The 16,680-nt window shown below is 32.3% G+C and overlaps 1 protein-coding gene across 2 annotated transcripts in view; it reads right to left on the bottom strand.

Moving 5' to 3' along the window:
- The window catches only part of LOC140450473 (PHD finger protein 14), a 53,572-nt gene extending 42,695 nt beyond the window's left edge, over window positions 1–10,877 (bottom strand). Inside the window, exons 1-5 of one of the 2 annotated variants that reach the window (XM_072544118.1) lie at window positions 10,741–10,877; window positions 10,185–10,355; window positions 6,690–6,832; window positions 6,399–6,600; window positions 3,416–3,692 (exon numbers count right to left, since the gene is read on the bottom strand). In XM_072544118.1, the coding sequence (XP_072400219.1) occupies window positions 3,416–3,692; window positions 6,399–6,600; window positions 6,690–6,832; window positions 10,185–10,355; window positions 10,741–10,750 (803 nt within the window). In that variant the 5' untranslated portion in view covers window positions 10,751–10,877. The remainder of the gene's footprint in view (window positions 1–3,415; window positions 3,693–6,398; window positions 6,601–6,689; window positions 6,833–10,184; window positions 10,356–10,740) is intronic. The other variant, XM_072544121.1, reaches the window with a different exon arrangement.
- Window positions 10,878–16,680: the final 5,803 nt, after the last annotated feature.

Below are 16,680 nucleotides of genomic sequence, written 5' to 3'. Positions count from 1 at the left end.
AAACACTGTACCACAGGGTATATGTATTGTTCAACTTGAAACCTAACCAAATCTAACGTAATATATTGTGGAATAATATTTCCTTCAAATGTTAAAATTACCATTTGCCTAGGAACGAAAATAGTTTCATTATCTGAATCAATAAGTTTTCTTTTCATACGTCTTACCTCGGTTATTTTTTGGTCGGAAATAATATTATTCATCATATAATTTTCGTCCAAAAAAGTATCAACTTGTCTAATTATTCCTTTTTTGTGATTAAAAAAATTTGGAATGTAAGCAATAAATTTGTTAGAAATAATTATGTCGTGATTGACTAAACTATTTGCACAAGTGTAAGAATTAAAAATTACTTTCACTTTATTTCTACCGACGAGTTTAATATCGACAACATCTTTCTTAAAAAAGTTATTAATGAATAAATAATGACCTACTCGGACTGGTGATAAACGTTTAATATTTGGGTCGATGGACTCGACAAAAACAAAAAACGGGCCTTTATCAGAGGATTTATACCTATTATTTAAATCAAAACGGGCACTTACTGCCTCCATATTTTCACCTTTATCAGGGGGTGGCTTTTCGCCACCCGAAGAATCATCCATTTTTAAATATAAAGAACAATCCTACCTTGTTTTATTATTCCTTACTATTTAAAAAACTAAACTTTAACTGCTTAGAAATTGAAAACTAATTAGCACTTAATTGATGTGGACACTATCGATGCCAGCACACAACTGTGGTTTGAGGTTGTGAGCTCATATTTATATCTGTGATCATTTAAGAACTCTTAAAAGTGAGGTTGAAAACTACTTAATTTCCGAAAAGTGGAAAGTAGAAAGATACACGCAACTAAAATGTTTTGTTGGAGAAGAATGTTAACGAATTTCGTGGACCGACCACAGGACAAATATTTCAATTTTAAATGAGCCAAAAATCAGCAAACGGCTATCCAGTAAAGTCCAACTCCAACAATTAAAATAATTTGGACATGTTATAAGAGCAGACACAGAAAACATGGAAAGACTTAGTATCCAAGGAAAGGTAGAAGACCGAAGATCACGAAGAAGATCTCCAACAAGATGTATCGATCAAATTACAGGAATATACAAAAGACCTATGCGTGAGTTAAAAGAAATGACCAGAGACAGAGATCTTTGGAGACGTACAATACTCGACATCACGATGACCACTACACCCCCTCCGGGGGGTCAGGACTGAAGGGACTGAGGGAGAATCTAGCTGAAATCAATTTTCCTTGTAACAGCACCCTAACTGCATGAAAAAATCTTGTTTACAGACGAGTTTTCTCTTTCTTTAACTGGACATCACAATCCATCTGTTACCTTAGGGTGCTCTACAGAAAATAGGCGAATAAGAGTTCCTTACAAAACACAATACGGTCAAAAAGTCAACGTGGATTTGCTTGATATGCACTTCGCTTGTGCCGCTGGTTAATAATCGAACTCCGTGCGAAAACAAAACTGATTTTATTTTGAATTACACAATACACGAATATATATAACGCTTATTAAGTATTATGTCCGCTCGCTCTAATGCTGCATCACCGATCCCGTCTCGTACTTGAGTTCTGTCTGTCGTCTTTGGGGTGCCTTAAGGGACTCGCCTTATCTTCACATATGGCATAATATATCTCCCTACGCCACTATGTTGCCGGATTGTAAAAATGCATAAAATAAACTCGAATTGGATAGAGGCGTGAACACAACGACTGGGCTGATATTTTAGGTGACAACGTAATTGGCCCTTTTTTTATTTTGGGCACTTTGTGTCGTCGTAAATACCCAGATCTCCTAAGAAATCACATAATTCCAGAAATTCGAGCATTATCTATTATTATTGGTGAAATTTGGTTGCAGCAAGACGGCGGCCCATCTCACAATACACGGAAAGTTTTAAGATTTTTTAAACATTACATTTCCAGATATATTTCGATTAGTACAAAAGGTGTCATAAAAATGCCACTTCGCTCTCCTGATCTTGCACCTTTGGACTTTTTCGTATGGGGTTATGTGAAGCAATAAATTTACCGACATGAGCATGAACGTGTCGGAAATTTAGACGAATTACGTCAAAAAATCATTCAGGCCTTTCAAAGCATAACACCTGAAATGTTGTCGAACACCCAAAGGCAATTATACAATAGATTGGGCTACGGCTTGGCTGAACGTGGTGGACTATTTGAAAATTTAATTTAGAATAGTTTTATTAAAATTATAAAATTGTAATTTTTTAGAATATGTAAATTGTTTTAATTTACGCCGTTAAGAATAAGAATTTATTAAGTATATTCTTTTTTATGAATTGAGGTTAAAGAAACTATTGATTTAATCTAAGATATGAACCACTTTTCCCCAGACCATCTAAAAAAAAACTTTCTTTTGGCATCTACAGACAACACTGCTCATAGTGCTTACGGGTCCATCACAGACATGTGGTTGCATGTTATTCTCTGAGACAAACAAGTATATATAATATTTTTTCTCAGTTCGTTGCGTTTTCAAGCCATTCTACCATATGTAAAGGGCACAAGAGAGAAAATAGGGAGAGTGCTAAGAAAACACAAAATACAAACGATATTTAATACCGACAGAAAAATCTTACCTGTTTTACTATCCGCCAAAACAAAAATATGTTAGAAAATCAAGGAGTATACAAGATTCCATGTGGGGATTGTGACAAATCGTACATCGGACAGACCAACCGAAGAATCAATGTTAGATTAGAAAAACATCGAAATGCCCTCGAAAGGAGAGAAAAAACGTTGTCCCTTGCACAACATATCTCAAACACAGGATATACAATAAACGTGAACTAAACTACAATGTTAGCTAACATTGAAATTAAAAGAAAACGCGAAGAAATCAGAGAATCAATAGAAATAGAAAAAAAAAATCTCAACAGTCTAAACCAAGGAGATGATGCTCAAAGGCTTCCAACAACATGGAAAACGGTATTAAAGAACATCAGACCACAAGACCGACTAGTAAGATCCCTCCTACGTACAGACGGATAAGACCTATCACAAGAAGCGTTGCCAAGGATCGTTCGAGAGAAGCGTACCTCGATCGGTTACATAAGTAACCGCATCGACCAGGAGAGTCAGTTTACTCCAAGCATCAGCCAAGAAACGTTACTACCTGACTTCAATATAATGGTTTTTCTCAAAACCAAAATTATTCAACGCGGAGATAGATTACAAACAATAAAGTTTTTTTATAGATTATACCTTGTTCGAAAATTTGTTGAGTTGCCTTGTCTACACCTGTTATAGTCCGCTTAAAGATCTAGTTATCCAAAGTTGTATGTCATAAAGAACTGTATACAATGATGTAGTAACAAATACTAATATAACATTTTATCTGACTTATTATATAGATAACTTGTAACTTACCATGTGACATGAAAGTAAGTCCTACACATTCCCGCATCACATCCAATGCAAACACCAGTTCTGGAAAAACGATCGTCTTCACACAACGAACAAGTCTTTGTACCCCACTTATTGTAAGGCATCTCAAACAAAGTGACGCTGGTTAATTTATCTACCTCCCCAAAGGCTACTCCTGGTACATAGAGGGCACAGACCAGATGCACCCATTTCCCAACATCAGTTTCTTTGAAGATCCCTCCTGAGTTCGGACACAGTTCACACACGGGTTCAGTAATACCTGAAAATATATTTTGTATATACTGTCAAACCACTGTTGAAATTAATGAACCATGTTTTAATAGAAAAATGACGGAGGACGCAGAAATTAGTGTTAGATTGTAGGTTTCAACAGAGTCGATTGACTTAGTAGGACATGAACGATCATTTGTATATACCCTACATTAATGTTTAGTCCAATATATTTATTTTCTAACAAACCTTAAAAGTCAAGATAAAAAGACATGTTCCAGGTACTTATGGAGATGGCGAATGCTTTCCCTGTAGTTGCCGACAATGTTTCCTCTGCATTTTCGCAGGATCTGCAGGTTGTCCTGTACACTTTGCCCATTTTACCTGTTCAGTGAGCAGTGTCTAGTGACAACATCTGTCATTACTTCAGTTCAGTTTTCTAAAGCTCCAAGAGGATCTTTGCGTAGCGAAAATGTTGTAATAACCTTTTTGTTTTCCCACTAGACTACACTTAGTTTCATTATGCAGGTTTATGGTGCACAGCAGAATAGCTCTGGACTGAAGCCAGTTACTAAAGAGGCTGTTTGCAGTTCCAAACTGCTATATGTTCTAGAGCCTTCAGTGCAGCTTGGTTATCTGAAGCAATAAATCTTTTAGCTGAATTGTAGTTTTTTTCAGGCACATTTGAGCATAAAAATCTATTGCTAAACGCTCGGCTTGAAATATTGTATGAATATTACAGAGGGCTATTGACAGTCTTATTAGCGAGGTATTAGGAGGACCAATAACCCCCTCTTGTGTTTTTGAGCCATCAGTATAAAACGTGATGACAATCCTTGTGGTTTGTGTGATTTCGTTTTGTGCTAACTCATGCTCCTTTATAATATTTAGTTTGGAGTTCAAAATACCTAAAAAGTCAAGTGCAACATCCTGCTCAGATCACAAAACAATAGCTTTAATGAGTCACACACTTAAAACATTTTGGAAAATAATACACAGCAGAATTGTTAAAACTCTTGAATATGAAATTAGTGACAGACAATTTGGCAATTATATCTAATCTATATTGGAATCAAACTGCAAAGGTAAGAGTTGACAACCAGAACACCTGAGATATCAAAATACAGAGAAGAGTCCGCCAGGGTTGCGTGCTGTCACCACTACTCTTCAATGTCTACAGTGAAGCGGTATGGAGAATCAGTGGAGAAGTTTGACAATGACGGATAACAACAAACGTAACGATTTACAAAACGTAATGCAACGACAATACAGATAATCGAGCTGTAAAAGTAGTCCAGAGATGGAAGCCCCAAGGAAACAGAACAAGAGGAAGGCCCTGTAAAAGATAGATAGACGACGTAGAGAGGGATCTTAAAATCATGAACATCAGGCAGTGGCGAAAGAAAGTATCTGACAGGGAAGAATGGAAGGAATGCAACGACTTAATCAATGCTGTCATGAATACGGACAAAGGATGAATTAAAAAAAAACTAAATGCGTGATCATGACTACCTAAATCAGCTGATGCAAACATCCAATTGATTGTTGAGGATACTGTAATTAAGAGTGTGGATACATACAAATACTTAGGAACATGGATGACAACCTTCGATAGAAGATGAAACTTAAAGAAGATGTGTATGGACAGAGGGCATTACCTCTAAGGCTGCGGCAGGGCACAATTTCATTACACTCGTGAATCCTTCACATGCGAGTTTTTGCACTTTCGACAACTCTATTACTGCTCTATTATCTGTGCCATAGTGTGATAACAAAATTTATGGCCATCGACAAGAAAAAGCTCAGAATTTAGAAGACAGACTAAAGATTGCCGAAGTTGTGATATTAATAACCACAATCATGCTGAACAACATAATTGGATAATTTTATGATGGCTTCGATGTTGAGAAAATAGTGACGGCCAAAAACGTGGTATTTTTTACAATTTTAAGTAAGGTAGTTGAAGTTATCACCTAATATAACATTTTTTGAATAAAAATAAATGAAATTTTTAAAATCCGAAATTCTCTTTATTTTTGTTAAAATTGGTTTTTTCTTCCTTAAGAATATTTTTTAGCTAAAACGAAGATTAACAGTTAATACGGAAAGAAATATTTAAATAAAAGAATTGATAAGGAAAGTGTTTTAGAAGTCTGTAATTTTTTTTTAATTTCTACCTGAGCGCTTTGGGTTCACAAAGTCATCCTCTTAGCTATGGCCAAGTTTTAAAAAGCCCCACCCTTACCATACACAAAAATTTTTTAATGTATTTTTTGTGGAGTCCAATCTTCAGTGTTTGTTTGTTTTTTCGAAAAAGTTTTTTAACTTCTATAAATTAAAAAAGGAAAGTTGTGAATTTTCCCACCAAATGGGATCCCTATCTAGTAGTGGTGCTTTTTAAAACTTAAACATAGCTCTGAGGATGGATTAGTGAGCCTAAAGCGGTCAGCTAGGAATTAAAAAAAAAGTTACACACTTTAAAAGTACTTTTCTTTTTCATTGTTTTATTTGTCATAAGCGTGTACAAAAAACATATCAGTCTTTTCAATTTTCAATGTACTCTACTAGCAATCAATTTTTAATTAACTTTCTTTGTCTTCTCTAATATTGATAACATCATGGCAGTGATCCTAGCTATCAAAATAAGTGGGGGAATGGCTGTATACATTTATATGCAGTGTTGCAGCAATATTTACATTATTACACATTTATTTTTTTGAAACAATTATTATATAAATTCTCAGATTTTCCTAACCTGCTTTGCATGATTCACAGAACCAAGGAGTTGTTGGTGACAATGAGTCAGTACTGGATACACTGTTAGAATCAGAAACACCATAACAAGCTTCATGTACGGTGACTCCACAACCATCACATTCAACAATCTCATTTACTCCATCACTTTGGTCTCCAAGGCATCCACAACAGATCATTATCTGGGCGTCCTTTTCATTAAACTAAAATAATATATCCTTGTTAGCTTATATATCTACTATATTTCAGAATGTATTAAATATATTAACAATACACGACAAATCTATTTTACCTTCAATTTAGTCTTGGCTGCTTGTTCTATCACATCAGCAACAGATCTTTCCATACCATTTGTTTTGGGTTGATTAACATCTTTTAACATTTCTAAATCGGAATCTTCAGATTCATCTTCATTATCTTCGCTAACTTCAGCACCTGAAAATAATTATAGAGTAATACTTGTAATCTTAAAATATTAAGCACAATGTACAAAGCAGAAAAAATACCAACTGGATGGAAATTGTGTGTACAATTTGATATTATTGGCTTTGGGAGCTAGTCCATTTGTCATATTAATATCTGTTCATATGTTCTAATCGTTTAATATTATTAATTTTTTTTATTCTGTTTACATTTTTTTGTGTGTGTAGAATCTGAAAAACTTTTTGGCACTTTACCCAAAGATGATGTAGATACCATCCCCCTAAAAAATGTTTTAGTTGCTTCCAATTTCACTGTTTGATTGATTTATTGGTTCAATTGAACATGGTGTTTTTGCAAAATACAACTCGTATCAAGTATCAGATAATCAAAGGCCAGCGCACATAGCTCGAAAATGACACCCAGGGATTTGTGTTAATAGTTAAGATGCGACGTGCGGCGTCCTCGACGATGATTTTTATGATTCGGGTGCCTTTAGTAGATATCATATCTGCTGTTTTTGTTAAAATATAGTAGTGGTACATCCACAATTGGCCTGAAATATACAGGTACAGCTTTCTGTGCTCCTTAACTACTATAGGATTGTTGTGCCTCAGAATCATACATAATGAAGCCAGCCGGTACAACAAAATACAACTCGTATTAGGTATCAGATATCAAAGGTCTATCACACATAGCTCTAAAATGGCACCCAGGGTTTTGTGGTATTAGTCGTATATGCAAAGTGTGGCACCCTCAAAGACCATTTTTACGATTCAGATGCCTTTAGGAATTAATATCCACTGTGTCTGTTATAATATAAGAGTATGTTGTATCCATATCAGTCTTTTTAGTTTTTCGCTTTGTTTTTTAATATTTCTGTTTTTTTTTTATTCAAATATTTAAAAACAGCAGCACCCTTTTTTTTGAAGAGTAATTCTCTTCCTTGTTCTTTTTGTTGTTATTTGTCCATCTTTCTTGTGTTTCTCGCCTCTATGCACGACTCTGTCCATAATCTACCAGGACTGAGCCTTCGAGTCACATGGTGTATCAGTGCTTTAAGTTTACTTCTTAGTAATTTAGTTCACTCCAAATACAAAATTAAATAAACTTCCCATCAAGACTCCTTCAGAGTGTATACAATTGTCTTATAGACAAGTTGATAATAGAATTACTGGATATAATTTTAAATTATCTTCTTTTCTAATCCCATGAATCACCTGCCATTAGAGATATTACATTAAAAGTTTGGTTGAAGACTCTTTAATTTTGCCCTTAAATATATATAAAAGTTTCAGCATTTGAGACCATCTATGGTTATTACATTTACATTCTTCTGCATTGGCTAGAGGAGCTTATCACTTCAACAGGTGTATAAAAAAACATTTTTTGTTTCTCTTCTAAATTTATCTACTTCTAAATTTTTGAATTATGGTATTCCCAATGCGTAAATGAAAGAATTATCTCAAAAAATAAAATTATATTGGAGAAAACTATTTTCAGATAATTTATACTACCAAATAAATTATACCCATTTTCAAAACTATTTTATATGGAGTTTTGGAGCCCACTAAACATTTGAAAAAATTCAGAAAGTGACTTAATTGACCACCAATCAGCATGATTTTTCTTAAAATTGTTTCAACGAGTAGATTCTTTGGTAGAAGCAGTTGAAAAATTACCAACAGTTTTTAAAAATTTATGGTTTATGTTCACACTACATAGATCAGTTCATCCACTGGATCTTTGCATAAGTATATTATTCACAAATTATTATTTATATTACATCTCCTTTCTCACAGAAATTCAAACAATGAATCCAAGCCACATGTCCCTACACAATAGCATACATCAAACAAATGTATATATGAAGATGGTTGGTGATTGATTCACCTATTGGTAGTTATAAGTTTTGTTTTGACAGTTTTGACATTTGTATTTTCGTAAATTATTTTCGTGTAATTTAAATATTGAATCTGTTTTCGTAATTGTAATATAAATTTTTTCTGACAAACGGTTGTTAGAACTACTAACTGTTACCTTTGTGTTCAAGTTATTAGGGTAAAATAATAGGTAATAATTTAAATTAAAAAGAAAATATAATTAAAACATGAAAAACAAAGTATCTATTTTACATTGAACTAATTAGATCAATGCAATTTATTCTATACTTATATGTTATAATTTTTTTTGTTTTAGAGAAACATGTTACTTTGCATTTTGTTAAAAGAATTAGAATTTACATACAAAACTGACAATAATTGAAGAGCATTAATTGAGTATATCAGTAAACAACCAGTATTGCTGTTTTAAGAGCCAAGTTCCTTCGTCAATATAATATGGTCAATATTAATATACTAAATCCCAGAAACTTTGTTTTATTGGATGAAACATGGATTTATTCAAAGGGAAATAAAACAATTTCCTGACAAGACAACAGAGTTGTAACCCAGAAAGGTATGAAGGAAAACATTTTATAATTGTTCACCCTTTAAAAAGGATTTGTAACTGAAGCAATTATTTTGCTAAAAAATCTAAAGTGGCTGATTATTATGAGAAAATTAACAAGGCATGTTCCAGTAAAAAGATCAGTGAACAATTAGTTCTCAATTTAAAAGAGCCATCATTAATTGTGGTGGATAAAGCTTCATATAAGAGATCTTTTTGAAAAGTAACCTTCCACTGTTTCAACTAGTAAAACATACATTTGGCTCACATGTTTTGATTTAATACCTATAATATGAATGGTGACAATGAGCACAGATCCAACAGATCTACTACTATATTATTTTTATTTTAACATCTCAATTAATACATAAAAATACATATTGCTGGAATTATAAATAGAATCAAAAACTAAACACAACAGGACTAGTAAACATTTGTTTTTAAATAATTAATTTTTATTTAAGAGTGTAGTACGGTGATATTAAAATAAATATATACTTACTGGAAATACTTTTACCTGTCTACTTGACTACTAAATATATCATGACACCATTAACAATAAAGTTAATGAGACAACAAAAGCTATTGCAGATTATAAACCATTTAATGTTACTCTTTATAAAATATTCCAACGAAAATGACTTAATAAACTTTCAGTTGTATATTCACATCTACCACCAAAACAACTTGTTTCTGTACATATACATTTTAGCATAACAACAGAGATGCAAAAAATTATTAACTCTCATTTTCATTTAATTCCTACTCTTTTTCCTAATCTCTCCAATACATCAATGTAGTAAATCCAATTATTATACTACTTGTTTTCATTGATTACTTAAACAATAGCAATTACTTCTACCATCCTCAGGCTAACTAAACATAAAATAAAACCAAAAATAACTGCTTAACAACTCACCATTACCTTCACCTTGACTGTCCAAAGAGTCCTCATCATCATCACTTACTTCTGGATGATCTTCAATTCTAAAATCACTATCATCAGAACTTTCTTCATCAAAGTCTAAAACACATGCTTGTTCTCCTGGATCTACAGGCTTAACTTTTCGCTTGTTAGGGTCCCTTTCAACTACATAAACATATTTTTAATTAGAGAAGTCTATTTATTTCAAAGACAATAAGTTTTATGTTATGATCACCTTTAGTAAAATTTTAAAAGTTAAGGTACCTAATATTTTTGTGCTCTTCATGAGAGAAAATTTACATCAAATTTATTAAAAATAAAATGAATTTATATGTATAAAAATTCCAATACAAAAAACTAAATCAAACAGTTATACATATATTATGCTGTGAATATTACACTGTAATTATTTAAAATTTATAAAATTAATCTTGTAATTTGACAGATAGAGTTGTAATTTTTTTATGATTTTTGACCTCTTTAAATTTGAAAGTATACAAATAAATATGCAGTTACACTTATCATAAAAATGTAGCTTAAAATAACTTACTCGTATTCATTTTAATAATGAAATAATAACGCTACAATTTTTTAAAATTGAAAAGTTAATGACATATTGAAAACATAACCTATACTTCCGGGCGTCAGCTTGCGCCGTCACAATAACTGTTAAATTATTTTTGTCAAACGCGGAAGAAAAAGATAGCTATATTTTTCACGAATCATGAGTCTCGTAAGGCATTTTTTCGCACCTAGGAAAAATAAGGGGAATCGTATTTTCACTATCATTATCTTTAATTTTATCCATATCACACAATCCATATGTTGAATCCGCTCCTCTAATTCATTTTAATTTAAATTTCTATTTTGGGACATACCGATATCTATCTCCTTTACAGACATGCCTTGCCCACAGAATAAATAACAATCAGAATGCCCACTCTCAGATGCGGCCTTTGAAGTTTGTCAGCACGCAATTGCCATATTTTAAACCATAACGGAAATATAGACTCATCATCATCACGTAGCGCTACAACCCTGGGTGGGTCTTGGCTGACTGTACAACTTTTTTCCAATTTGTTCGGTCTTCCATCAACCTAGGAAAGGTTGAACATGAACATTCCATTCCTCAAATGGACTGTTCATTTTCCGGAGATCTGCTTGGATGTTATCTCTCCATCGCATTCTGGGACGTCCGAGTGGTCTTTTGTCTGTAGGAATCTCCTCTTATACCAGTTTTACAAGTCTGTCGTTATGCAGTCTGTGCACGTGGCCTGCCCATCTTAGTCGCTGTGATTTAAATGCTTGGACAATATCGGCGTCATTGTAGAGTGCTTTTAATTCGATATTGGTTCTGATCTTATACTGGTTTGTGGTGATGTCATGGTGAGGTCCAAATATTTTTCTAAGTATTTTTCGTTCAAAGCGTCCGAGCTTTTCTTCGTTTGCTTTGGTCATGGTCCACGTTTCGCATCCGTATGTTATTACAGGTCTGACGATGGATTTATAGATTTTTATCTTTGAACTTCTTGTCAGATTTTTTGATCTTATGAGCTTATCCAGTGCGAATATACAGCGGTTTGCAGATTGAAACATAGACTCGAATTGAGAAATTTGTAACAAGCTATGACAGAACTGTAATTTAAATTTTTAGAGATTAATAATTTATTACATTTGAAATAATTTAATCTATTCTTCAACCAAAAGTACGAATAAAATAGTGCATATTATGTCTATAGTTGCCGTAAATAAATTAAACCGGGTTAATTTTTCTATGCACACCAGAGAAAATGTCACTGAACAGCACTGGTTCCGTTTAAATTTTCCCCCAATCTTACCTATTCACGCCTTCCTCCGAAAAACACGTACTCTCCATGTTTCTCATATCTCCTTCGATGTTATCAAAGAATCATATTTTGGGCTTTCCTCTTCTAATATACCCAATGAATAAAGACTGGAATTTATGGAAAATGCATATTGCTATATTTCTCATGTTTTCTATAAATGCACATGTAAACCTTGCAATATTTGGGCTTTTAAGAGCAAATAATTGCAGATTTTGATATATAGGAATAGCAGCATATTAGTAGCATCCATTAAAATAAAATGTGAAAGTACAGTTTTATTTGGTTTGTCGCATGTTAGGATACGATCAGCTGTTTATTTTGTACTCAACCTGAGGCTTACTGTAAGTCAATAAATCAAAATTTGTCTTATGGTAAATCTAATTTTATCTATAGTGCCCTATGATATCTCATATGTCGCTATACGTTCATTAATAATGAAGATACTGTGTAGTGCCATTTTAATAGTTGCCTTGTTTTGTTTTGTCTATGTAAATACATTGGTTATATCCGGCCTTTTCATTTGATATGTCGCATGTTAGGATTCGATCAGTTCTTTACTTTGTATACAGCAAGAAGCCTTCTTTAAGTCAATGAATCAAAATTTGTCTTATAGTAAATCTATTTTTATCTATAGTGCCCTATGATATGGTACTAGACCTGATATTTGTTTCAGCATTAGTTATTTTGGGAGATTTCAAGATAGTGCTACTAATGAACATTTTAAACATTTGTTAAGAGTACTGAAATATTTGAAATCTACTATTAATTTTAGGTTGTATTTTTATCATTTAGAAGATACTTCTTGTTTTGATTTAGTTGGTTATACTGATGCTGATTGGGCTAATGACATAAATGATAGAAAATCCATTAGTGGATATTGTTTTAAACTTTTTAATAATCTAATCTCATGGTCTTCCAAAAAGCAAAGTTTGGTAAGTTTATCAAGTACAGAATCTAAGTTTGTGGCAGTATGTGCAGCTTCATGTGAATTACTTCATATAAAAAACTTACTGTTGGATTTGGAAATTAAATTATTATTACCAATCACAATATTTGAAGACAATCAAAGTGCTATCAAACTGCTACAAAACTTTGAAAACAATAAAAGGTGTAAACACATTGAAGTAAAATTACATTTTGTTTTGGATCTGGTAGCACAGCGTATTATGAAGGTTGAATATATTTGTTGAAATGAGCAACTTGGAGATATATTTACAAAATCTCTGTGTTATGAGAAATTTAATTATTTTGTAAATAAGTTAGTTTTGAGGGTTTAAATTTAGTTTTGTATACTAACAGGTTTGAGGAACGGTGTTAAATAAATACTCGTGAATAAGGAACAAACCTGTCTATGGTTGACAGCACGATTGATGTAAGTCAATGTCAACGTTTTCAAGATGGTATTGTAATGTAACCACTTTTAATTATGCTTTTATGTATCACGTTTATTTGAGTTAGTGTTACAATAAAATATCAACACATTCTTTAATTTTCTATTCATCAATATAACACGTATGTCACTATACGTTCATTATTAATGAAGATACTGTGTAGTACCCTTTTGGTAGTCGCCTTGCTTGTTTTTTCTTAATTAATATATTCGTTGTTTTCTCCCTTTTCATTTGCTATGTCGCATGTTAGGATTCGTTCAGTTGTTTATTTTGTACTCAGCCAGAGACCTTCTGTGAGATAATAAATCAAAATTTGTCTTTTAGTTAAACTTTTTTATCCATAGTGCCCTATCTATGATATCTCGTATGTAACTATACGTTAATTAATAATGAAGACACTGTATAGTGCTCTTTTGGTAGTTGCCTTGTTTGTTTTTTCTATCTTAATATATTCATGATATCCTTCCCTTTCATTTAACGTATCACACGCTTCAATCGGACCAATAACAAATGAGCTATGATGTAATCTCCTCTTAGCAATGCCGCAATGTGTGTATTTTCTGTCTCAACATATTCACTACCCCCTCTCCTTTCCAATGATGTATCATACGTCATGATCCGTCGACCTATTCTACCCCCACCACAAAACGCTCAAAAAATGAGCACAATGAACCTTAGCATTTTTTATAGGATTTTACATGGGAAATGAAGCAGAAACGGTATAGCAGCGTTTTTACAGGTATCGCTTTTTTCTTAATTTTATTTTATTTTATTTTATTTTGGTAAGGCGTTGACGTTTGTTAAACATCATTTTATTTTTATAGTAAGTGTATGTTTATCTTATCCAATGACATATAATAAATATAATATTATACATCATTGATCTTACCTTACAATTACAGTATAGTATTTTTCACATAAAAATGCGTGCACGTTATTCAAGATTTACGACGTCAGAACCCCATAGCGTTGCCAAAACATCAGAATAGTTAGTAAGTGAGGAATTTTTAAAATGTCAACTATTTGTCAACCTACTATATTAACAGTAAATACACTTAGTTTTAAGAGTTTTAAGTTTTAAGATTACTGCAACACACTAAAATACATAAGAGCATTAATAAAAAAACGTCCCGCCATTATTTCTTGTTCAAAATAATCTATCTTATATAAAAGCTTATCAGCTTTCTACCGACTATTTGGTTGTTTTGGCATAGCACAATCACAATACACAAAGATAATTAGTTTTTAAAGCTATTAATCTAAATATAATATGTATTTATAAATACAATTTATATAATTAATATATAATATATTATGATCAAATTGTGTAAGAAATGAAAACATAAACAAAATTCTTACTCTAAAAAAGCGGCAACACTTTAAACATTTTTACCACACGCTGAACTGTCAAAAAATTTGAAGTATTTCCATATCAGTTGCGTACAATTGTCTAATATATTTAATTAAAATTATTATTTTGTGGAATATTAGACTTAAAGAGTTATTTCATAAAATTTATATTAGTAATAATAACAAATGTTTTTGGTTAATTAATCAATATAATTCTAAAATTCTGATTATTATACCATGTTGACGCCTATGAAAGATGAAAGATCGAGCAGTTCCGTATGTGTTTCGTATTATTAGCTGTGTTAGGAAAATTTGAACTCCAAGGTTGACGTTCTGGAAATTTTAAATATAAGTGACGTCGCTTTATATAAATTGTGTCGTGCACGCATTTTTATATGGAAAATACTATAAATCAATCGTGTCGTTTCAAGAACAAAATATGATTGAAATGTCAAATGTTGGGGTGGTACAGATTTCTTTCCGAGGTGGCGTCGTTACCTTACTGCACAAACGATGTGACTTGTCATCATAGCCACAGAATAAATAACAATCAGAATGCCCACTGTCAGATGTACTATGCTCTCAGATGCCGCCTTTGATATGTGTCAGCACGCGATCACCATATTTTAAACGGAAACATAGACTCGGATTGAGAAATTTCTGACAAGCTACGACAGAACTGTAATTTAAATTTTTAGAGATTAATAATTTAGTAACTTTGAAATAATTTAATCTATTCTTCAACTAAAAGTACCAATAAAATAGTGCATATTATGTCTATGGTTGCCGTAAATAAATTAAACCGGGTTAATTTTTCTATGCACACCAGATAAAATTTCACTGAACAGCACTAGTTCCGTTTAAAATATGGCTGATTCCATCTGAGCAAACGAGATGCACTTACTTATGACAGGCAGAGTGGGCATTCTGATTATTTATTATTCTGTGCTTTTATATAGATAGATGATGCATTAGCCACCTGCCCTATCTGTATCCATTTGTTCTCTGTAGGTTCTTCAATAGGTTTTTGTATTAGTGGAATGGTAGAGGTGGGTGCCATATGATAGTTAGTATTTGTTATCATACAGGGAAAAGTTGGGAACTTGGGTAGTGGACAGCGGACAGCTGTTCCATTTAGTCGCCTTTTACGACAGGCAGGAGAAGCAGTGAAGGTATTCTACTTGAGCGGCCCGACTTCACACGGAGAGATGTAAAACAGTCTATGCTTATCAAAACGCGGTAACAAAATTACAACAAAACTTTGCAGATCTGTTAACAGGTTTCGGAAATATTAGATCTTAATACTTAGGGGTAGTTGGGATATTAAAAAATTTAAAGTCATTTTTTATGTATTAAAATTGTAAGTAATATGTCTATTTAGTTTAATGTGTAGCTAAATTCATCAATATTGTTGTATTAAATTGGACGCTAATAAAATATATGGTATTAAGTAAAAAATGAGATTTGTATCAATGTATCCTGTATACGGCACACTAAGGTGCATCGGTTGGAGCATTTTGATGCTAAATAATAACTGTATATGATTTTCGATATTTTTAAAGAATTATATATAAAAACTGGTGTATTATTTATTATTTACAGATAACAATCAGTCTTACACATCTTAACAATCAGTGTAATTTCTTAACCTAGTTAATGATTTTACGTTATCAACTATATTCTTTTATAGAAAAATATTAACAGGGGATATTTTTATATATTATTCTTAGTAAAATAATCTTTTTATAAAAAAGACATAACCAAAATTAACAATTAATAAAATAAATATTTAGTTAGTAAACAATCATAGATAATAAAAATAGGAAAACACTGCATCTTAAAAATAAACAAAAATGAAAACGCTCTTAGTGCATTTCATTTTTATGTTAAATCAACTGAAAA

The sequence above is a fragment of the Diabrotica undecimpunctata genome, chromosome 1, assembly GCF_040954645.1.
Source record: "Diabrotica undecimpunctata isolate CICGRU chromosome 1, icDiaUnde3, whole genome shotgun sequence".
Classification (NCBI taxonomy): domain Eukaryota; kingdom Metazoa; phylum Arthropoda; class Insecta; order Coleoptera; family Chrysomelidae; genus Diabrotica; species Diabrotica undecimpunctata.
Note: the sequence above shows the minus strand (reverse complement) of the source record. Positions and strands in the feature narration are given on the sequence as shown.